This window comes from Triturus cristatus, chromosome 3_2 (assembly GCF_964204655.1).
Source record: "Triturus cristatus chromosome 3_2, aTriCri1.1, whole genome shotgun sequence".
Taxonomy (NCBI): domain Eukaryota; kingdom Metazoa; phylum Chordata; class Amphibia; order Caudata; family Salamandridae; genus Triturus; species Triturus cristatus.
The window spans coordinates 970,920,906-970,945,413 of record NC_140584.1 but is presented as its reverse complement, the minus strand read 5'-3'; the positions used below and the strand labels follow the sequence as shown (position 1 = coordinate 970,945,413).

The following is a 24,508-nucleotide window of genomic DNA, read 5'->3' as shown; positions in this document are numbered from 1 at the left end:
ATTCACAAAACACTACTGTGTTGGTCTTCACAGATCAATAAGCAAGAGTGGGTCAAGCTATACTTAAAAAAAACAATTTAAAACGAGTACTTCAACCAGTCGCTAAACTCTGCAAAGGGGAGCACTGCTTTACATTCGATGCTAAGCATACGTATCTACTGCCAACACATGCTACGGATGGATTGTGTTACTTACCCTGTAAGCATCTATTTGTAGCGTGCAGAGCTGTAGATTCATATGCTCCCACCCTCCTTCTTGGAAGCTTTTTGTTGCAGTATTTGCAAATAGATTTAGCACAGTAAATTCCACACTCACACTTCTAAGCGTGTTTCTCTATTCTGTCACTGCATTGCTCTTTTTCCAACGCTCACCTGATGAGCCAAACAGTCTAACAAAGGAGCCGAGGAACATGCACAATACACGCCACATGAGAAGTCACTATACTTCCTGACTCGAAGACTTCTTTGAAGAAAAACAACTTGTCGTGTGAGCCGAACACTAGATGGCAGGATAATGCTGAGCATATTTATCTATGGCACTGCACGGTACGAATAGATGCTTACAGGGTAAGTAACATATTGTTTTTAGTGCAGTGTATGTGGGAAGCTCGACCGTATGTTCATGCAGAAGAAATGCGTTTGTGTGTGTGTAACTCAACCAAAGTGGAAAATACCAGTATTTGGCATAGTGACAGTGCATTTTGAAATAGTTTTATTTTGCATATGATAGATGGCCCAGTGCAAACTTTATTTCTGTGTGTCTGCTTCTTGCACATAATAATTTCCATCGGTGCAACGTAAATATTTACTTTTTAAGATTGTTTTTACAGGAAGTAAATATAAAGGCTTGGGGAATATTAGATTTTTTGCTTCTTTTAAATGCTTGCAATATGGCCTGTACTTCCTAATTAGCACCTATTACCCAGGTTGCGAGAGCTCCCTGGTACTAGATTTACACTGAGGGCCCTGCCATAACCCTTACTTGGCTGATGTGCAAGCATGCACAGGCATTTTCCAAAGAATACATGCTAAAATACTTATGATGCCGAGTTTGTTGCATTGAAGTGCCTGAGTCTGGGATTCCATAGCAGTATTTTTAATCCCTCTTTTTATTTGGTCCTTTTCAGTACTAACAAAGTGTGTATATTGCAGGTATTGAGCTGAAGCACCTCTGTCTCGAGTACATGACACCCTGGTTGTTGAATCTTGTACGTTTCTGTAAACTAACTGATGAAGCCAAACGACAGCGAGTTAGTGCTATCCTCGACAAGCTAATCACTATGACAATAAATGAGAAACAGATGTATCCATCCATTCAGGCCAAGATATGGGGAAGTCTTGGACAGGTACTCTAATGTATAATATTTTATATATGCATACAGAATACATAACTGGTATCCGTATAATATGATACAGGATTGCCAATGAGAAGTTCTGATGACATCATACACCAGAAGGCTGAATCCCATGTGGTTTGTATGTGTCACCAGAACCCCACAATTTAATATTAGACCATGTTGTACATGTTATTCAATTTCAGTTTTTTTTCTAGAACATGTTTATTTTGTGAAGTTGATGTTGAAAAGGCTGCTTTCTGCAAAGTGCGACTAGCAGTGGGCACTGATTGGATTTAGAATCTTTACGAATAAATTGTTGCCTAAGCAATGAACAATGGTCAGGGCCAGTGAATTTCTGTGATTCGGTGGCCACAGAACTTTCTGCATGGTTATGGAGTTACTGCATTTGCCACTTAATTTGCGTATTTTACAAAGAATGTTGTTACTAATTTAAATGGATACAAGTACTGCCAGAGATTGTGCCACATACTTTTATGGTCCTCCATGCCCCATAATCCTTATAGCCTTAGCAGTGGTGATGCTCTGCAGAGTATTTTGGGTGTTTTTATTATGATGTATAAACCCATATTTCACAGGAAACCATGAAATTCTTTCTATTTCAGAGTGTCCTACGAGATGTGTTTCATATTGCTGTATTCTGATGTATAATTGTAACCACTGATGCCGCACCTTAATATATCCACCAGGACACAGACTAGATCTAGAAAATGTTTCTCCAAGCAGTGCTCCTGTCACCCACTTAACATCATCGGAACTATTGTCTCTGGCAGAGGGCTAGCTCTGCATTAGTCTGCTGGAGTTGCGGGACATTCTTCTGGCTCTGAAGGCCTTCCTGCCATCCATCAAGGGGAGGCTGGTGCATGTTCTCCCCGGTAACAGCACAGCCATGTGATACTGTAAAAAGCAGGGCAGAACGGGGTCATGTGTCCTTTATCGGGGTTCAGCACCTCTGGAGATGATTGGAGTGTCAAGATATTTTTCTGATCATGAACCACATGGCAGGGACCCTGAATGCCAACGCGAATAAATTGAGCAGGCTGCATCAGGCAGATCATAATTGGTATCTACATCCTAAGGTGGAGCAGGGCATCTTCCAACAGTGGGCAGAGCCCTGGCTAGTTTCCACAAGCAAACTCATTAGGAGACAGATTCTGGTTGGAATGGAACTCTGGACTCGTGTATGTCTTTGTTCTCAAGCATCTTCTGATCTTAGTTCTGAAGAGGAACAAGACCTATTGGTCTAGAGTCATTCTAGTGGCCCCAGATTGGTCCAGGAGAGTGTGACCCAGATCTGGGCATGAGCATCTATCCCCCGATCAATCTGCCACTTAGCAAGGACTTACATTCTCAGCAACAAGGTAGGGTCCTTCACCCGAATCTGTGCAAACAACACCTCCACATGTGAGTGGCAGCTACTGACTGCATTTGATCTGCTGCCCGAAGGGATGGATGTCATCCTTGCCACCTGACGTACTTCCATGAAATACATTTTTGCCAAGCAGCGTGACAGTTGTGGCCTAGTGTGGCATTCATAAGAACAACCCCTTATCTGCAAAGCTGTCTGACATCCTGCTTGTTTTTTATTTGGCCCAGCAAGATCTTGCAGTGGACACTATTAAAGGTGTTTTTCAGCCCTTTTGGCTGTAAAGCATTTCCCAGACCAACTGTCCTTATTTAAATCACCTGCTGTGATGAGATTTATTAAAATGTTGACCGGTCTTCCCTCCCGAAACGTTTGAGATGCCACAGTGGAACCTTGACCTGGTTCTGGTGTTTCTCATGCGTACGCCCATTGAGCTGATGCATAGCTGGTATCTTCATCTCCTCATCTTAAAGACTGTCTTGCTCATTGCGATTACGTCAGTCGATTACCTTAGTGAACGTTGGGCACTTTCGGTACAGCCGCTCTACGCCACCTTTTTACCAGAAAAATTGGTGCTGAGAACTAAAGTGGCATTCTTGCCAAAAGTTGTGATTCCATTCCATGGTAGGCAGCCAATCACTCTGCCAGCATTCTTTGCTCCATCTCGTCCCTCAAAAGTGAAGAAGAGACTCCATTATTAGGACCCAAAGGAGCTTTAGCTTTTTCATCAATCGAAACCAAGGACTATTGGGTGGATGGTCAGCATTTTTTGGGACCCTCTTGGGCGAAGAAAGGGAAGGCTGTACAGATACGTACTTTGTGGAGTTGCAAAGTCCTCTTGACAGCCAGGTCAGGCAAGAAAGGCATTTCGCCCTCTCGGCCCTGCTGGTCATTTTGGTCTTAACGTGGAAAGGTATAGGTTTGGTATCTATTCCAAGATGAGGAATCTACAATTAGAAGTATCCATTAGAAGGTGCTTACCTTCACTAGCACTCTTTCTGGTGGTTACTCCAACTGCAGGTTTCTCACCCCCTCCCTCGTTCTGTACAGTGGCCTCTTTTAAACATTTAGAAATGTCCAAATGTTTATATTCAGCCCACTGGTACCAACACCTGTTCATCGTCCGCACCTGAGGGTGTGGAGAGGGAAAAAGACAAGAAACTCACTTTGGCATGCAGGGGTGGCACTTATATTCAGCTTTTAACCCCACTTCCAGCACAGTGTGTAGTCAATTCAGAGGTACACAGCGACACCTAGCCATGTGCTGGAGCACTGCTTGGAGAAAAGTCTGGCTCCTCTGGAGTTTTCTAAGGTGAGGAATTGGTAGTTAGATGGTGTTTCCGCCAGAAAGAGCATTACTAAAGGTATGCAATTTGCTCTTTTATGTAGGAAATGCACCCAAGCATGTTTAACTTCTATCTATCTATATATCTAGCTATCTATCCTTCTTTAGCCAAACCCTTGTTAATCTATATGTTTGTCTTCTTATTTAACTGGTCTGTTTGGCTTGCCTCAGCTTAAAAAGCTATGCTGACTATGCTCAAATTCTTGTCTCTTTTGATGACAAGATGCAGAATGACAATACTCCCTTTAAACATTGTATGCTTGTTGTGGATGCCCGGATTAGAAAGAAGTGCTGCAATTGAATACTGACAACACTGGTATCATCATTTTAGGCTTATTTGACCCCAAAGTTATCAAGCCGGTCTTTTTGCTGTCCACCTTCGCTCCCTCCAATACCTTGTTGGTCAGAAATGAGTGTTTTTTTGATTGCACCATTTCCTTGGCTCTGCCGTTTTACCTAAGTCTTGGCCAAGATTCTTCCTTCTTTACCTTATGAATCATATCGCTTAGTGATCTATGTATCGATCGTTAGTCCCCTGGATTACTGAAAAGCATTTTTTCTTGTTTCAGCCCTTTAGTTTGTCTCAAGCCTAAAATGAAGTCAGTGTTGCTGCCAGGTTGGTGCTTGGTGCCCTGTGTACTGCTTCTGCATTGGCCTGTTTGAAATTGCTACTCTGATTGCCCATCTCCAAGAGAATACTTTTTAAGGGCATGTGCATTACATTCAAAGCTTACTACTCTCTAGAAATCTATTTAAGGTGCAAATGTTTTCAATATTCTCCGTAACATCTGAGATCTAGCAATGGCTGCTGTTTGCTGTTCCGAAGTATCGGCGTGTTCAGTTGGGAGGTTGAGATTTCTCAGTTTTAGCCCCTTAACATGGGTGTCTGCTCCCTCCCTATCGTAGAGCTTCTTGTCAATTAATGATGTTCTGAAAACACCTAAAGACTTTTCTCGTCACAAACGAGTGCCCCTCTCTCCTCATCTGCTTGCTGTAGTGTTCAGCTGTGTTTAGTGACAGGACACCTTCTATGTACGTGCATAATCTATAAAAAGTTTAAATCAATCGATATGTATATATTTATATATCTTGATGAAAACTAATTTTAAGTTGCATTGCCCATCAGTTCATATTATTGTTGAATACATGAAGCAGGCGTAATGCTATTCACCCCCCTTAAATAAAGCCCCTACTAATTTACTGGGGTGTACATATAACTTTAAGGTGCCTCTTAATGAGACTTATGGCTGAAAGAATTACTTTACCTAGGTTTCTTCTTTGAGGGGAGCTCTGGCCTCCAACTTGGAAGAATAATCTGAGACCATGAACTTGGTAATATTTTCACAATTCTTTGCTCTTATTTAGTGACTACAACTGGCTTCTTTCAGCTCTCCAAGATTTTGGCCCTTTAAAACATCTCTGCAGGATATTAATTTTTCTAATTAAAATTCACTTTCTGAAGCACTTTGGGGAACCTGTAAGTTATGTTCAATTTTCAAGAAAAGATGCCATGATTGGCGTTTGAGCAGGACAATAAAGAGTTACGAACTGTTCATAGTGTAACAGTAAAACATGAGTTAAGGGTCAGGCTTCTAGCCTCTTGGAAAACTACAGGATTTATAAATGTTTAAGGATACCCTCACCAGCATCTGCTAATAGCTATCAACTTTGTCATTGTTCAAATTTTTCTGGTCATCAAAATGCTTTGGAGACTAATAGGAAAAGTGGCAGTCTTTGCCTTTAATCTGGTCTCCACGAAAGGATGTGCTTGACAACACCCCTTATGCAAAAACAACAATTGATGGACAGAATGCAGAACAATGTCATACATTCACCCCAGTACAGAGATCTGGGCCTAAATCCATCGTTTTTTTGCTCACCATGCCATTCCAGTTTGAACCCAGCCATATGCAAATCAGTCTTGACCCTGTGCCCCATGGGAACAGTCCAGCCCGAACTGCCAAGCCAGGTCCTCCCTGGACTGGAAACAAGCATCCTAGGACCGGTTTCGGGCTTTTAGCCCTCGTCAGCCAGGATAGCTTGATTCCAGTGGCATGGAGAGCAAGGGACTCACGTCTGAGCATACCCTTCCCACTCGGGGTGACAAATGCAAAAACAACAATTGATGGACAGAATGCAGAACAATGTCATACATTCACCCCAGTACAGAGATCTGGGCCTAAATCCATAGTTTTTTTGCTCACCATGCCATTAAAAGGGTCAAGACTGATTTGCATATGGCCATGTCTAAACTGGGGTGGTGTAGTGGGCAAAAGAACGATGGATTTAACCCAGATCTCTTGACTGGGGGTGAATGTCTGCATTGTCAGCATTCCGTCCATCATTTGTTTGTTGTAACGCTTTTCGCCCCAAGTGGGATGGGTATTCCCAGACGTGGGACCCGTGCTCACTACGCCACTGGAGTCAAGCTATCCTGGCTGATGACGGCTGATAGCCAGAAACCGGTCTTAGGATGCTTGATTCCGGTCCAGGGAAGACATGGCTTGGCAGTTCGGGCTGGACTGTTCCCATGAGGCACAGGGTCAAGACTGATTTGCATATGGCCATGTCTAAACTGGGGTGGTGTAGTGGGCAAAAGAACGATGGATTTAACCCAGATCTCTTGACTGGGGGTGAATGTCTGCATTGTCAGCATTCCGTCCATCATTTGTTTGTTGTAACGCTTTTCGCCCTAAGTGGGATGGGTATTCCCAGACGTGGGACCCGTGCTCACTACGCCACTGGAGTCAAGCTATCCTGGCTGATGACGGCTGATAGCCAGAAACCGGTCCTAGGATGCTTGATTCCGGTCCAGGGAAGACATGGCTTGGCAGTTCGGGCTGGACTGTTCCCATGAGGCACAGGGTCAAGACTGATTTGCATATGGCCATGTCTAAACTGGGGTGGTGTAGTGGGCAAAAGAATGATGGATTTAACCCAGATCTCTTGACTGGGGGTGAATGTCTGCATTGTCAGCATTCCGTCCATCATTTGTTTGTTGTAAAGCTTTTCGCCCTAAGTGGGATGGGTATTCCCAGACGTGGGACCCGTGCTCACTACGCCACTGGAGTCAAGCTATCCTGGCTGATGACGGCTGATAGCCAGAAACCAGTCCTAGGATGCTTGATTCCGGTCCAGGGAAGACATGGCTTGGCAGTTCGGGCTGGACTGTTCCCATGAGGCACAGGGTCAAGACTGATTTGCATATGGCCATGTCTAAACTGGGGTGGTGTAGTGGGCAAAAGAACGATGGATTTAACCCAGATCTCTTGACTGGGGGTGAATGTCTGCATATTAGCATTCCGTCCATCATTTGTTTGTTGTAATGACAACACCCCTTAAGCAGACTCATATTACCTTGGATTCCTTTACAGTAGCATGTTGTGTAACACAGCAGAACGGGCTGTAGCTTCATAGCGGGTGATGAAGCCAAAGGTAAGATAACTTGATAGCTGGATGGAAGCAGAGAGAGGCGATGACTGAAGAAATAGAAATCCAATCCAGCAAAATGGCATGAAAACATCTAACGATTGGGCTGATCTTCACTATATGATGTAACACCGAGGCATGAGTCTGCAAGAATTTCGAGATAGAATCTATTGTAAAGAACCACTGAAATTGGAACCAGAATATCTGTTTTTGCTGTCATATGATAAAAGATCGTCTTCCTGTGATTTATTGCTTCTTGGTGCGCAACATGGTAGAGGATAAGAGAGTGAGTGCCCACCTGTCACTGAAAAACTTTGAGAACTGCTCCAAGGGGTATTTTGAAAGGGGTTCCGAAGGAAACCTGATGAAATAGCATTATTTCCACTGGTGCTATTTTAATCAAATAAAAGGCAATGATGATACATTAAGGTGTCAGGAGAATGAAGAAGCCTCTAATGCGATGGGCATCTCCTTTCCCACTAGACTGGCATTTCTTTGTTCATTAGGCTTATTGCCCTGACTCTAAAGCTGGATGACTTGTGCCGGGTGCACGAGTACCGGGGCGCACGCGGCAAATGCTGTCCTATTTACTAATCATTCTAGTCCTCAAAGGTATCCAGTTCCCTATTTCTATGTTCTTTGAAGAAAGCATTTGGTAAACTGGAAAGCAATAATAATAATTATCCAGATACAACACACAGGTGTTATAGAGATAGATCGATAACAACATTTTAACATTTTCCTAATGCATATTTTATAACAGTAAAAGCTCCAGGGACTATTTGGATTTCGTTTTCAAAAATACTATCTTTAGGAATCTCAAATATTATCAGTGCATATAGGAGAAATCTGGAGCACACGTATGATGAAATATTTATAACTCTATGTGCAGTTAGCAAACACCAGGGCATGTGTCTGGAGTTTTTGGAGCAGCCTATCATTGCCCAGGGCCAGAGAGACTACGCAACAGACTCAGTCGTGTGATTGACCCTGGTACTATTCAGTGCTAATGCCACATTTTCCTGCCACAGGGGTTGGTTATAACTGGCCAATCACAAGCCAGCCCAGGAATCAAATCAAACTTTGTTTTAAGTTAATGAAAACCTTCACAATATTGCCATATACACAAAACCTAAAAGCACATAACATCTTGATGTGATGTAGTACATAGGTACTAATGGTTTAATAAAATTATAAGCACAACATGGTCCAACACCTCCTAATTGATTTCTAGAACTTGAAACATCAAGCTTCATGTTAATTATTGTATGGTTAAAAAAAAATAGCTGGATCCTCAGCAGGTTAGCCAGGCCCAGGATACACTACCATGAAAAATACATTTAATCCGAACAGTCTTTACCATCTTTTAAACCTTTCATGCATAGTATCTGAAAGAGACATGTTAGTGATAGATTCCTTACCTTAGAATATCCCCAGGCGTCACACTGGATCCGGAAAGTTTTTTCGCTAGCAGTACCTCTCCGCGTCAGTAGGTGGCGTCGTGCGGCTCCGCGTCCGTTGCTGGCGTCGTATGCGCCAAAATGACATCACAGACACTACTTAGGCGCCACCCATGCGCGCTGACTTCAATTCTTCCTTTTTCCGCGCCAGTAAGCGCAGATCCGGTTAGAGCACGTACCGCAGTCACTTTTTTACTATCTTTTTGAGACTTTTGTCTCCTGTCTCTCTGGTGCACGTAGGGATGCCTGGTTTTAAGTCTTGTGGGGCCTGCCATCGCAATATGTCGGTGGCAGACCCCCACGAAGTCTGTCTTTATTGTCTGGAGAGTGATCACGACTCACGGGCCTGCTTGGCCATGGCCCGAAGGCCTTGCGGGAGCGGCGCCGGAAGCTGTTTGAGGTCTGGCACTCGTCCCCGTGCCGCTCGCGGTCCCGGGGCCGTTCCAGTGAACGCTCGCGCGGCCATCATCATCATCCTCGTTCCTCTGGCTACAAGCCTTCATCCTCTGATTCGGGTAAGAGATGACACAAAAAGAGGTATTATTTATTTATTTATTTATTTAGTATTTTATAGAGCGCACAGCTACCTCCAACGGAGGTGTCCCGGCGCTAAATCATTGTTACAGAAGGATCACGGCGGTGCATGGAGGGTAAATTACATCGAGAGCGAGGTAGAAGCGTTGTTGCTTTCGGACGTTCCCCGGTAGGTCCCCAGACGCGGACGTGGGGGACAGGGGTTCTGCCCCTACGGCTCCTTCGGAGCCCGGGAGTCCCACGGCCTACCCGCCTTACCCGGGTCCGTCGGTGACTCCCGTTCAGGTGCAAGAATTTCTTGCCACCTTGGACGGCCTGTTTCGGCCTCCGGCTCCCACCAGTGCACCCTCGGGCCCCGTGGTCCCGTGTCAGGATCCTGCCGGGCCGTTGGCGGCTCTGGCCCCGGCACCGCAGGATCCTGTGCCGCTGGCCCCGGCCACGACGCCACATGGTCCAGCGCTGCCGGCTCCGGCCCCAGCGTCCCACTCGGCTCTGCTCCCGGCACCGCAGTGGGTACCATTTGTTCCGCCTTTGCCCAGGTTCTCAGACAATTTTGTCCCTTCCTGGGATCCGCACTGGGACACGGCCCCGTCCGGCTCCGTTTGTTCCCTCCCCGGTCCCTGCCGCCGCAGCCTGTCCCGCATGCGGCGGAGGTGGAGGACGACTGAGAGGGATCTGAGGACCTGCTTGCTCGTCAGTGTGACTCCAAGCAGGACTGGGCGGATGAGTTGGAGGAGGCCGGCGGCCTCGATCTCTCTTCTGATCCGGGGTTTGCCTCTTCTCTGCCTACCATGGAGGCGGGTGCCTCCTATACGATGGTGCTGCGTCGGGCGACTCTCCAGCTGGAAATTACGACCCTCTTGGCCAAGGGGGCCATTGAGTGCGTTCCTGGGCCGGAAGTAGGGAGTTGTTGTTATTCCCACTACTTTCTGGTCCCCAAGAAGGACAAAGGGGGTCTGCGTCCCATCTTGGACCTCCGGAACGTCAACCGCTTCCTCCGGAAGGAGAAATTCAAAATGCTGACTCTGGCTCAGGTCTTGACTGCCCTCGACCCCGGAGACTGGATGGTAGCATTGGACTTGGAGGACGCATATTTTCACATTCCTGTCCTGCCGGCCCACTGGCGTTACCTGCGGTTCACGGTAAACCAGGAGCATTTTCAGTTTGCCGTGCTCCCGTTCTGCCTTACCAGCGCCCCTCGGGTGTTCACGAAGGTGATGGCGGTGGTCGCAGCTCATCTGCGCAGGTCAGGGGTGTCAGTCTTCCCTTACCTCGACGACTGGCTGCTGAAGGCGGGCTCGCCCCAGGTAGTCGTCAACCACCTTCAGACTACGGCCGGCCTCCTGCATTTGCTGGGGTTCTCCATCAACGTGCCGAAGTCGCACCTGAGTCCCTCTTCGAAGCTTCCCCTCATCGGAGCGGTTCTGGATTCGACGCGGTTTCGGGTTTATCCTCCCAAGCAGCGAGTCCGGGATATTCAGACTATGATTCTGATCTTTCAGCCTCTATCCCGGCTTTCAGTCAGGATGACCCTCCGGCTCCTGGGCCTGATGGCCTCCTGCATCCTGCTGGTACCGCATGCCAGATGGCATATGCGGGCTCTGCAGTGGGCCTGAAGTTCCAGTGGGCGCAGCATCAGGGCAACCTGTCCGATCATGTCCAGATCTCGGAGGGCACTGCACGGCAATGCAGTGGTGGCTCACGAATCGCGATTGGGTCAATGGCAGATCCCTCTCCCTTACCCACCCGGAGCACACAGTGGTGACTGATGCATCCCTCCTGGGATGGGGAGGCCACTTGGGAGAGGCGGAGGTCAGAAGACTCTGGTCTCCGGCGGAGTCCCGGATCCATATCAATCTTCTGGAGCTTCGGGCGAGCCGACTTGCACTGAAGGCATTCCTTCCCTCTGTCCTGGGAAGTGTGGTGCAGGTGTTCACGGACAACACCACCGCCATGTGGGATTGCAACAAACAGGGTGGGGTGGGGTCCTGGACCCTATGTCAGGAGCCTCTGCACGTCTGGACATGACTGGAACATCAAGGAATTACCTTGGTGGTTCAACACCTGGCAGGTTCTCTGAACGCCAGGGCGGACGAACTCAGCCGCCAGTGCTTGATGCATCACGATTGGAACTCGGACATGGTGCAAGGTCTCTTTCAGCAGTGGGGAGAGCCTTGGTTAGATCTATTTGCAACCGGTTCTGCGTGTTGGAATTTCCAAGGCGGCTCTCGCTAGGCGACGCTTTTTGTCGCGAGTGGAGTTGTGGTCTATTGTATGCCTTTCCGCCTATACCACTTCTGCCCAGAGTGCTGAAGAAGATTCGGCGCGACCGGTCCCAAGTCATCCTTGTGGCTCCGGATTGGGCACGAAGGTACTGGTACCCCGAGCTACTCAGCATGGCGATCGATCCCCCAGCTGGGGACGGTCCTCCACCCGAACCTGTCCAGCCTCCACCTCCATGTGTGGAGATTGAGCGGCGATAGTTGACAGCTTTCGATCTTCCTCCCAAAGTCTGTGATGTCATTCTGGTAGCCAGGCATCCCTCCACTAAAACGGTATACGCCTGCAGGTGGAACAAGTTTGTGGCATGGTGCACAGCTAAGGCCTTGGATCCCCTTTCTGCCCCTCTTTCCGAAGTCCTTCTGTTCCTTCTTTCTTTGGCCCAGCAGGGCTCTGCTCTGGGCACTATCAAAGGTTATCTTTTCGGCCATCTTCGCCCTTTTACGGCTTCCAGATCAGCCTTCTCTTTTTAAGTCCCCGGTTGTTAACCGTTTCCTAAAAGGCATTACGCACACGTTTCCTCCCGTGCCGTTCATAATGCCTCAGTGGGACTTAAACCTTGTCTTGAAATATCTGATGTGCGCTCCCTTCGAGCCCCTTCATACCTGTCCTCTGCATTTTCTCTCTCTCAAGACGTCTTTCCTGGTAGCTATCACCCCTGCCAGAAGAGTGAGTGAGCTCCAGGCTCTTTCTTCCAAACCTCCTTTCCTTTCTGTTCATCCGGACAAGGTGGTTTCAAGGACCCGTCCTCCTTTCTTGCCAAAGGTTGTCACGCCGTTCCACATCGGGCAGACCATCACTTTGCCCACCTTCTTTCCGTCTCCGCATCCTTCAAAAGAGGACGAGAGGCTCCACCGTCTGGACCCAAAACGTGCGCTCTCGTTCTACCTGCAGCGCACACGACAGTTCCGGGTGGATGACCAGCTCTTTGTTGGCTAGGTGGGCGCCAAAAGAGGTCGGGCTGTGCACAAGCGGACCATCTCTCAGTGGGTCATTCTCTGCATCATGGCCTGTTACTCGTTGGCTAAGAAGGAGCCTCCTGTGGGGCTGTGTGCCCATTCTACCAGGGCAACTACTGCCTTGGGACGCGGCGTCCCCTTGCAGGACATTTGTCAGGCAGCTACGTGGACCTCGCTGCACACATTTACCAAGCATTACTGCCTTGACAGTCAGGTCCAGAGAGACGGCTTCTTTGGCCGTTCTGTTCTCCGTGACTTTCTGAAGTAATCGGTCCGCAGGCCCACCAACGGGGTTGGTATTGCTGGGGTATCTATTCTAAGGTGTAAGGAATCTATCACTAACGTGTCTCTTTCAGATGCACAAGTTACTAATTGTGTAACGATATATCTGATTAGTTAGTGATAGATTCCTTACCGCCCCACCCATCCTCCCCGTTCTGTGAACTGATAAGGTCATCCCCTTTCAGGGCCCTAGTTTCATGGCACCAGTGGTCCGTTTCTTGCATTGCTCTGCGTTCCTGGCGCGGAAAGACGTGTACAGAACTGACGTCAGCGCACATGGGTGGCGCCTAAGTAGTCTCCGGGATGTCATCTCGGCGCATACGAAGCTAGCGACGGATGTGGAGCCGCACGACGCCACCTACTGACGCGCAGAGGTACTGCTAGCGAAAAAACTCTCCGGATCCAGTCTGACGCCTGGGGATATTCTAAGGTAAGGAATCTATCCCTAACTAATGTCTCTTACAGATACCTTCAAACACACTGTGCCATTAATTTGGAAAGTTTTGCACTTCATAAGAAACAATAAACATCGAAGATCCCAAAATGAGGTCCATTTAGCAAGAATATTCTTAACAAATTCCACCCAGTTTGGCAAAAAGTCAATGATATGGATGGAATTTGTTAATAGTAAGTTCGAGGCATATGAGCTGCAGAATTCATACTACTACATAGATCGCCATCTGGTGTTGGGCTCGGATGCTTGCACCTTGTTGTCTTGGGAAGAAGTCTTTTGTAGTCAGGAGATAGGTGACTTCTCCCTTGGGTGATAGTGTGCATGGGCATCGGCTCCATCTTCAGATTGTTTTTTTCCGCCATCGGGTTCGGATGTAACTTGCGGCGCTCCGGGTCGACGTCGTTCGATTCCCCTTCGACGCACAAAAGCTCTCAGCGCTCGGAAGGTATTGTTTCGATCGCGAAACTCTCTCAACGCGTATCCAGTTTCGAAGACATTTTCGAGTCCATCGACGTGGGCCGTTGGGCCGATTGGCGCCATCAACCAGCATATGGAAAGGACTCCATTCAAAAAATGCAAGTGTGCGGCTAAATTCCCACACACAGATCGCCACGAGGTCTGCAACCTTTGTCTCTCGCCAGAACACGAGAGTCGACATTGCCAGACCTGACACTTTCAGGTCCAAGAAGACTATAAGTGATCGCCGGGCTCGACGACCCGAAATGTTCTGGTCAACCGTTTCGGCGCCGGAGAACATCTTCGAAGCAGGCTCCGATGATCCATACACAGGAGACGAACAACCCAACATCTCCGAAGCCGAGGAATTGGGATCAGAAGACCGGATGATTACTCCAGGTCAATGGAGCTCGAGTACTGACGTCGATGCCCTTGCCCCAAAAACAAAAAGGCTCCGGTAACACCTTCACCTTCGGGTCTAGGTCGGCACTGAGAAAAACCTTCAGAAGCACTGCCTCCCGGCCCGGCTCCGAAGCATCCGAAGACTTCAGGCAGCTCGGGATCGAGCCAGCCGCAACATAGTGTAGAAAAACCATTGTCGGCACCGAAGCATAAACCCTAGGTCCCGTCGACACTAGAATCTACGGCACCGAAACCCAAGGTAGTGGACTCTTCGGCATCGAAACAAACTCAATCAGAGCCTTCGGATCCGAAAAAACAAACTAAACCTTAGGGGGCGAAAACTCCACCTAGGCAAAAGGAGACAAAGACACCTCCTAAAGCTAAAAAAGCGAGGCCAAAACAACATTCGGAGCCGAAGTTCTCGGCGTGGAAACAGACAACGGATCCAAAGAACTTTTCCCATCACCCTGAGATACCCTCCAAGAAAAAAGACTCATCCATCTCACCCATGAGGCCTTTCTCTCCACTTCCTCAGCCTCTAAACACTACACTTTCTCCAGCACACTCCAGTGCCTGCTTTTTCACCACAAGGGGAGGATGAAGATATAGGGGGGTGATGATGACATACACTTGCCACATAATACAGATACCGATGATGACACCCACAGCATCCCACCTCAGGACCCTTGGGACAATTATGACGTCCCAGATGTACCCGAGCCAGATTCATATCCCTCCAGAAGATAGTATAGGTTTGCACAACTAATAAATAGAGTTGCACAATACCATGGGGTCCAACTACATTCAGACGCTCTAGAGGAGGACTTTTTACTAGAGACATTCTCTCAGCCTCAAAAGACAACAAACACTCTCCCTATATTCAAAGGGTTGCTTAAACATGTCCCTGAGGTTTTTAAAGACCCTGTTAGGGCTAGGGTTCTTAATCCTAGAATAGAGAAAAAATACAAGCCAGCTCCTAGCGATCCAGCTTATATTAAAGGTTAACTCCCTCTGGATTCATTGGTATTAGCAAATGCCCGCAAAAGGGCAAATTCACAAACTACATGTGAGGCCCCTCTGTCAGACAAAGAATCTAAGTTACTGGGCGCATCAGGCAAAAGAGTCACGTCTCAGGCAGCGAACTTTTGGCGCATTGCCAATTCACAAGCCTTACTAGGACGGTAAGACAGGGCTCACTATGATAAGCTTGAAAAGCTCATTTAACACCTTGCAGATGACCAAAGCAAACGATCTTATACAAGAGGGAAAGTTAATTACAAATACCTCAGTAAAATGTGCCTTTGATGCAGCAGATAAAGCATCCCGCACAATAAATACTAGTGTTATTACGTAGACATGCATGGCTGTGCATATCTGAAAGAAACACGTTAGTTAGATTCCTCACCTTAGAATATCCCCAGGCGTCAGACTGGATCCGGAAGATTTTTCGTCAGCAATACCCCTTGCGCGTCGCTAGGCGTCGTCTGCGGCTCCGCGTCCGTCGTCGGCGTCGTGCGCCGGAATGATGTCGTCGGAGTACTTAGACGCCGCCCTCGCGCGCTGACGTCAGTTCTTCTTTTTTCCGCGCCAGTAAGCGCAGATCCGGGAGAGCTACCCCTTTAGTCAATTTTTGACTAGTTTTTTGATCCTTTTTGATCCTGTCAATCGACTCCGGTGCCGGTAGGATGCCTGGTTTTAAAGCCTGTGCTGACTGTGACCGCCTGATGTCGGTTACGGACCATCACCGCCGGTGCCTGTACTGCTTGGGCCTCGACCACGACACGGAGTCGTGTTCCGACTGCAAGGCCCTGACCTCGAAGGCTAGACGGGAGCGGTCCCGTAAGCTTCTCGAGATCCGCCACTCGGCTCCGCGCGTCGCTCGATCCCAGTCCAGGAGGAGGTCCAAGGATCGGTCGCGGAGCCGCAGCCGACGTCACCATCGGTCGTCGGGATCCAAGTCTTCGGGTAAGTCGAAGCATTCCAAGAAGTCCAAGAGGCGACATCGCTCTTCGGACTCCCCTCGCCGGTCGCGCGACTCGGCCGAGGGTCAGGGTGGTTCCACCCCCGCGGCTCCGGCGGAGCCGCTGGCGCCGCGCACGTCCCCATACCCTCCGGTCCCTGGGACTGTCGCGACGCCGGCGGAGGTCAGTGCCTTCCTCTCGGCCATGAGGAACCTGGCTCCGCCGTCGGCGCCCGCTGGTGCGCCTTCGGGCCCCGCGGACCCGACTGGGCTGCCTTGCCTGCCGGTGGCTCCGGCCCCGGCGCCGTTGACGGCTCCGGCCTCGACGCCGCAAGCGCCCGAGGGACCCGTTCTCGAGTCCCCGTCGACGCCGGTCGACCTCGTCACGCCTCCTCCGCCGGCGTCGACACCGGTACCACCGCCGACGTCGACTCCGCTCGACGTCGACTCCGCTCGACGTCGTGCCCCAGTTCAGTCCCGCTCCGGGCCCGGCGCCGGTCCGGCGTCGATGGACGCCGAGATCGACGCCGCTAGAGACACATTTTGTCTACCGCTCGGCTCCGTTACTTTCTCCTCTACACCAGGAGTCGGATGATGGGGACTACTGGGAGGGATCCGAGGATCCTATGGCCGCTCAGGCCCAACTGTCCCAGGACTGGGCAGATGAACTGGGGGAGGCCAGTGGTCTGGATACCTCGCCAGACACTGGATTCATCTCTCCTCCGACTGTGGCGTCGGAGGAGGGTGCTGCTTTCTCCGTGGTGCTGCGCAAGGTGGCCGCAGCCCTTGGGCTCGAGCTACCTGCCGTGGCTGTGAGGACGAACGTCCTCACTGAGGTGCTTCAGACTGCAGCAAGCTCCACTGAGCCTCTGCTGCCGTTCAATGAGGCCCTCACTGACGTTCTACAGGGCACCTGGTCCAAGCCCTCCACAGTTCCTCCTGTGGACAGGAACGTCGCCAGGCGCCACCGCCCTGCTCCGGGCGACCCCAGTTTTCTGTCCCAACACCCTACCCCTGAGAGCCTGGTTATCCAGGCCTCCACCTCCCAATCCTCTTTCCCGACCGCCCCGCCGGACCGGGATTCCAAGAGACTAGAGCAGTTTGGCAAGAAGCTGTTCTCTTCCCTTAGTTTGGGCCTGCGGTCTTTGAACACCGCTTGTCTCTTGGACCGTTATTCCCACTCTCTGTGGGATGCGGTGGAGGACGCGCTGCCCCTGTGTCCGGAGGAGGTCCGGACACGACTTACCCAGGCTCTGGCCGATGGGAGGGATGCCGCGCGACATGCTATAAGATGTGGGCTTGACACCACGGACTCGCTGGGTAGGGCCATTTCTACCTCAGTGGCGCTTCGACGTCACGCCTGGCTGCGGTCCACGTCATTTTCGGGTGATGTCCAGAGCTCTCTCATGGACATGCCCTTTGATGGCACTCGCCTTTTTGGCGAGAAAGCGGACAGTGCGCTGAATCGCTTTAAGGACTCCCGGGCTACGGCCAAGTCCTTGGGACTCTTGGCCCCGCGGTCACAAACTTCCGCCTTTCGCCCCTTTCGTGGCCAAGGAAGGGGTGCCTCCTCACGTACGCCTAGCCACCAGCCGCAGAACCAACCTGCGCGCGGTCGCGGACGTGGTTTCCGCCGAGGCGGTTCTGGAGGACGACGAGGTCAGTCCACATCCACCCCGGCAGCATCCGCCTCAAAACCTTCCTAGTCCGAGCTTTCAGGCCCATTCCACGCCAGTGGGCGGCAGAGTTCGCCATCACATGCTCCACTGGCGGTCCATCACATCGGACAGGTGGGTGCTGCAAATCGTCCGAAGGGGCTACTCCCTCCCCTTCGAGACGACCCCTCCAGCCATGCCACCGCAGCACCACCGTATCTCGGGGGATCATTTGAATCTTCTCCACGTGGAAGTTTCGGCCCTCTTGGCCAAGGGGGCCGTCGAGCATGTTCCGAGTCCAGAAGTAGGTCGTGGTTGTTATTCCCACTACTTTCTGGTTCCCAAGAAGGGCAAAGGGGGCCTACGCCCTATCTTGGACCTCCGGAACGTCCATGCCTTCCTCCGGAAGGAAAGGTTCAAGATGTTGACTTTGGCTCAGGTTCTAGCTGCCCTAGACCCCGGAGACTGGATGGTAGCGTTGGACTTGCAGGACGCATATTTCCACATCCCCGTCCTGCCGGCCCACCGGCGTTACCTGCGGTTCACGGTGGGCCAAGAGCACTTTCAGTTTACCGTGCTCCCCTTCGGCCTCACGAGTGCCCCTCGGGTGTTCACGAAAGTGATGGCGGTGGTCGCAGCTCATCTGCGCAGATCAGGGGTTCCAGTCTTCCCCTATCTCGACGACTGGTTGTTGAAGGCGGGCTCGCCCCAGGCAGTCGTCTCCCACCTCCAGACTACGGCGGATCTCATGCATTTGCTGGGGTTTTCCATCAACGTGCCGAAGTCACACCTGAGTCCCTCTCAGAAGCTCCTCTTCATCGGAGCGGTTCTCGATTCGGCGCAGTTCCGGGTCTATCCACCGGAACAGCGGGTCCGGGATATACAGGCCCTGATTCCCATCTTTCGGCCTCTATCCTGGGTTTCGGTCAGGCTAGTGTTGCGGCTTCTTGGGCTGATGGCCTCCTGCATCCTACTAGTGCATCACGCCAGGCGGCGCATGCGGGCTCTGCAGTGGGACCTGAAGTTTCAGTGGGCCCAGCATCACGGCAACCTGTCCGACCATGTCTTGATCTCGGAGGGCACTGCACAGCAGTTGCAGTGGTGGCTCACGGACCGCGATTGGGTCATGGGCAGAAGCCTCTCCCTTCCCCAACCGGAGCATGTCGTAGTGACGGATGCGTCCCTCCTGGGATGGGGTGGCCATATGGGAGAGGCGGAGATCAGAGGCCTCTGGTCTCCGGCGGAGTCTCGTCTCCACATCAACCTGTTGGAGTTGAGAGCGATCCGACTTGCACTGAAAGCCTTCCTTCCCTCTGTCCGGGGAAGTGTCGTGCAGGTGTTCACGGACAACACCACCGCCATGTGGTATTGCAACAAACAGGGCGGGGTGGGGTCGTGGACCCTTTGTCAGGAGGCCCTGCGCCTCTGGACGTGGCTGGAACACCAGGGCGTCACCCTGGTTGTTCAACATCTGGCGGGCTCTCTGAACGCCAGAGCAGACGAACTCAGCCGCTGGTGCATGATGGATCACGAATGGCGTCTGAACTCCGAAGTGGCGCAAGGTCTCTTTCAGCAGTGGGTAGAGCCTTGGTTAGATCTATTCGCCACCGAAGAGAACGCGCAATGTCAGCAGTTCTGCGCGTTGGAATTTCCAAGAAGGCACTCGCTCGGCGACGCTTTTCGTCACGAGTGGAGTTGCGGTCTGTTGTACACCTTTCCGCCTATACCACTTCTGCCCAGAGTGCTGAAGAAGATCAGGCACGACCGGGCCCAAGTCATCTTGGTGGCTCCGGATTGGGCACGAAGGTACTGGTATCCCGAGCTACTCAGTATGTTGACTGATCCTCCGATACGTCTGCCCCTTCGGGAGGATCTTCTGTCGCAGCAGCAGGGGACGGTCCTCCACCCGAACCTGTCCAGCCTCCACCTCCATGCGTGGAGATTGAGCGGCGGCAGTTGATGCCATTTGACTTGCCTCCTGAAGTCTGTGATATCATTCTGGCAGCCAGGCGTCCCTCCACAAAGTCGGTATACGCCTGCCGGTGGAACAAATTTGTGGCATGGTGCACAGCAAAGGCTGTGGATCCCCTTTCCGCCCCTCTTTCTGAGGTTCTCCTCTTTCTTCTTTCTTTGGCCCGGCAGGGCTCTGCCCTGGGCACCCTGAAAGGTTATCTTGCTGCCATCTCTGCCTTCTTGCGGCTTCCTGATCAGCCTTCTCTTTTCAAGTCCCCTGTGGTTACACGCTTTCTAAAAGGCATTACTCACACGTTCCCTCCTGTCCCTTTTGTAATGCCTCAGTGGGACTTGAATCTTGTTCTCACATTTCTAATGTGCGCTCCCTTTGAGCCTCTTCATAATTGTCCTCTTCATCTGCTGACGCTTAAGACTGCTTTTCTGGTAGCCATCACCTCGGCTAGACGGGTGAGTGAGCTCCAGGCTTTATCTTCAAAGCCTCCTTTTCTGTCTGTTCATCCGGACAAGGTTGTCCTTCGGCCTCGTCCCTCCTTTCTTCCGAAAGTGGTGACTCCATTTCATCTTGGGCAGTCTGTCACCTTGCCCACCTTCTTTCCGCCTCCGCATCCTTCCAAAGAGGAAGAGAGGCTCCACCGTCTGGACCCAAAACGTGCGCTCTCCTTTTATTTGGAACGCACAAAGCAGTTCCGGGTGGACGACCAACTTTTTGTTGGATACGTGGGTGCTAAGAAGGGGAAAGCGGTGCACAAACGGACCATCTCTCGGTGGGTCGTTTTGTGCATCAAAATTTGCTACTCCTTGGCAAAAAAGGACCCTCCTGTTGGGCTGCGCGCCCACTCCACTCGGGCCACAGCGGCTACTACTGCTTTGGGACGGGGTGTCCCTTTGCAGGACATCTGTCAGGCGGCGACGTGGGCTTCGCTACACACGTTTGCCAGGCATTATTGCCTTGACAGCCAAGTCCGGAGGGATGGCTTCTTTGGCCGTTCTGTCCTCCAGGACTTTCTGGTGTGATCTTGGTTCGCAGACCCACCACCGGGGATGGTATTGCTTGGGTATCTATTCTAAGGTGAGGAATCTAACTAACGTGTTTCTTTCAGATGAACAAGTTACTTACCTTCGGTAACGATGTATCTGTAAGAAACATTAGTTAGTTAGATTCCTCACCAACCCACCCATCCTCCCCGTTCTGCGAACCGACATCTAGGGTTAAGGATATCCTTTTCAGGCCCCTAGATTTTCTTTTTGGCACCAGTGTCGGACTTTGCACGGCTCTGCATTCCTGGCGCGGAAAGCTATGTACAAGAACTGACGTCAGTGCGCGAGGGCGGCGTCTAAGTACTCCGACGACGTCATTCCGGCGCACGACGCCGACGACGGATGCGGAGCCGCAGACGACGCCTAGCGACGCGCAAGGGGTATTGCTGACGAAAAATCTTCCGTATCCAGTCTGACGCCTGGGGATATTCTAAGGTGAGGAATCTAACTAACTAATGTTTCTTACAGATACATCGTTACCGAAGGTAAGTAACTTGTTCATCTGGGTTTAAACATCCTCAATCAACCCTTGGATCTGGAACACTTGTTTGGGCCCACTGTGGACGCATCTTTAGAAAAGATGAAAAAGGACACAGAGGCAGCAAAATCCATGGGGGCTCTACAAGCAACAACTGGTAGAGATTCCTTTCGTCGCTCCTTTTATAGGGTCTCCTCCAAAACCATTGGCACAGACACCACCTCTTCCACTTACAAAAGCCCCACCCAGACCTCCCCTAACAGAGGTTACTTTAAAGGGAATTACAGAGGCAATAACAACAGAGGAAGAGGGCGTGGTTCTAATACCCACAACTCCCCCACCACCAAACAGTGACTTCCCTCCACTTCCCCCGACTATTCCACTCCAGTTGGGGGAATACTTTCACAGTTCTTACCTGTGTGGAATTCCATCACCACAGACAAGTGGGTAAGACAAATTATCCAGTATGGTTACTGCCTGGAACTTATTGCTACTTCCCCAACATACCACCCAGACAGCATCCCATGTCCCTGGAACATCTAACGCTTCTCAAACAGGAGGTTTGCTCCATGCTTCAAAAGCATGCAATAGAACCAGTTCCCCTAGAGCATCAAGGGGCAGGGGTGTACTCACTGTTCTTTCTAATTCCCAAAAAGGACGGTAATCTCAGACCAATACTGGACCTCAGACCCCTCAATTTCTAAATTCAGTCAGATCACTTTCACAGCAAATCCTTCCACTGCTTCAACAAGGCAACTTCCTTGCCACATTAGATCTCAAGGACGCCTACTTCCATATTCCCATTCACCTGCTTACAGGAAATATCTAAGGTTCACAGTGGATGGCCACCACTTTCAGTTCAAGGTCCTCCCATTTGGAGTAACAGAAGCACCCAGGGTCTTCACAAAGTGTCTGGCGGTAGTAGCCGCGCACTTACGAAGAAAACGCATTCACGTGTTTCCATACCTGGACGACTGGCTGATAAAAGCCAAGTCACACAGTCAGTGTGTACAGCACACCTACCAAACAATTTAGCTGCTAAACAGTTTAGGGTTCACAATAAACCACAAGTCCCACCTACAGCCCTCCTATCTACATCAGTATCTAGGGGCCACAATAAACACTTCCAAAGCTCTGGCATACCCCAATCCAGCCAGGATAGCCAGTATACAAACCCTCGTCACAAGATTTCAACCCCAACACTCCCTTCCAGCTCGAGTGTTTATGCAGCTAATAGGGATGATGGCCTCTTGCATTTTCATTGTCCCTCATGCAAGGCTTCAGATGCGCCCTTTACAAGAATGCTTAGCACGTCAATGGAACCAGGCTCAAGGTCAACTTACAGATCTGGTGTTGGTGGACAGCTATACGCATTGCTCTCTGCAGTGGTGGAACACACAAAACCTTTCCAAGAGCCAGTCCCGCAGATAGTGCTAACATCGGACACATCCCTCACCGGCTGTGGAGCCCATATCCTAAACCATACAGTCCAGGGCAGGTGGACCACTCAACAAAAAGTGCTCCACATCAATCACCTAGAATTACTAGCAATTTTTCTGCGCTAAAATCATTCCAACCACATCTCCTTAACAAAACTGTCCTAGCCTGGACAGACAACATGACAGAAATGTATTGCATACATACAGAAACAAGGAGGAACACGCTCTTTGCAGCTTTCTCAACTAGCGCAAATCAAATAGAGATGGGACATTCAGCAAAATATATATCTCCTCGCAGAACATCTTCCAGGAGTACACAATCAGATTGCGGATCTGCTCAGTCGTCAGACACGGCAGATTCACGAATGGGAACTTCATCCACAGGTTCTTCAACCATTTTTCCAAATGTGGGGCCACCCAGACATAGATCTGTTTGCCACAAGGGCAAACGCAAAATGCCCAACCTTTGCCACCAGGTTGTCACACCTGTCGTCAAAGGGCAATGCGATATGGATGAACTGGTCAGGCAGATTTGCGTACGCCTTTCCGCCACTCCCACTCATTTTCCTAGTAATACGCGAGCTCAGGCAACAGTCTCTCAAGATGATCCTAGTTGCTCCCACATGGGCACGGCAACCATGGTTCACCACACTTCTTGAACTCTCGGTGGTTCCAGAGCAAAAACTGCGTCTCTCCCCAAAGCTACTAATACAGAACCATGGAGAGATAAGACACCCCGATCCAGGTCAGCTGAATCTGCCGATCTGGCTCCTGAAGTCCTAGAGTTCGGTTACCTTAACCTTCCCCTGGACTGTATGAACATCATCAAAGAAGCCAGACGCCCTACTACTAGAGCCTGTTATGCAGCAAAGTGGAAAAGATTTGTCATTTACTGCATTAATAATACAACCAATCCACTGGATACATCAATCCAGAACATCATTTGCTATTTGCTGCATTTACAAAGTTGTAATCTGGCATATTCATCCATAAGATTACATCTAGCTGCTCTTGCTGCCTACCTACAAAACAGACAAAACCTGTCACTGTTTAGAGTACCTGCAATCAAAGCCTTTGTGGAAGGCCATAAAAGAATAATTCCTCCCAGACTGCCACCCTCTCCAGTGTGGAATCTAAACATTGTCCTCACCAGGCTCATGGGTCCCCAGTTTTAACCTTTACACAAATGTGAACTGCAGTTCCTTACATGGAAAGTAGCTTTCCTAGTTGCAATCACCTCTCTCAGGAGAGTAAGTGAGATCCAGTCTTTAACCATACAAGAACCATTCTTACAAATACATCGTAGCAAGGTGGTTCTTAGAACAAATCCAAAATTCCTTCCAAAAGTAATCTCTACTTTTCATCTTTACCAATCCATAGAGTTACCAGTGTTTTTCCAAAACCTTTACTCTGGGATTGCTAGGTGGATAGTTAAATGCATTCATATATGCTACCAAAAGGCTAAATGCATATTAACAATTCCCCCGAGAGCGTACTCAACACGCAAACTAGGGGCTTCCATGGCATTCTTAGGGAACATTCCCTTAGATGACATCTGTAAGGAAGCAACATGGTCTACAACACACACCTTCACCAAACACTATTGTGTTGACGTGCAGGCAAAGCAACAGGCTTCTGTTGGC

General features: G+C 50.0%; 1 protein-coding gene across 12 annotated transcripts in view; it reads left to right on the top strand.

Moving 5' to 3' along the window:
• Positions 1 to 24,508, top strand: part of NF1 (neurofibromin 1) — a 1,956,660-nt gene that overhangs the window by 1,430,087 nt on the left and 502,065 nt on the right. For all 12 annotated transcript variants that reach the window (XM_085649550.1, XM_085649547.1, XM_085649544.1 and 9 more), the window contains one exon: positions 1,152 to 1,345. In XM_085649550.1, coding sequence (XP_085505676.1) covers positions 1,152 to 1,345 — 194 coding nt within the window. The remainder of the gene's footprint in view (positions 1 to 1,151; positions 1,346 to 24,508) is intronic.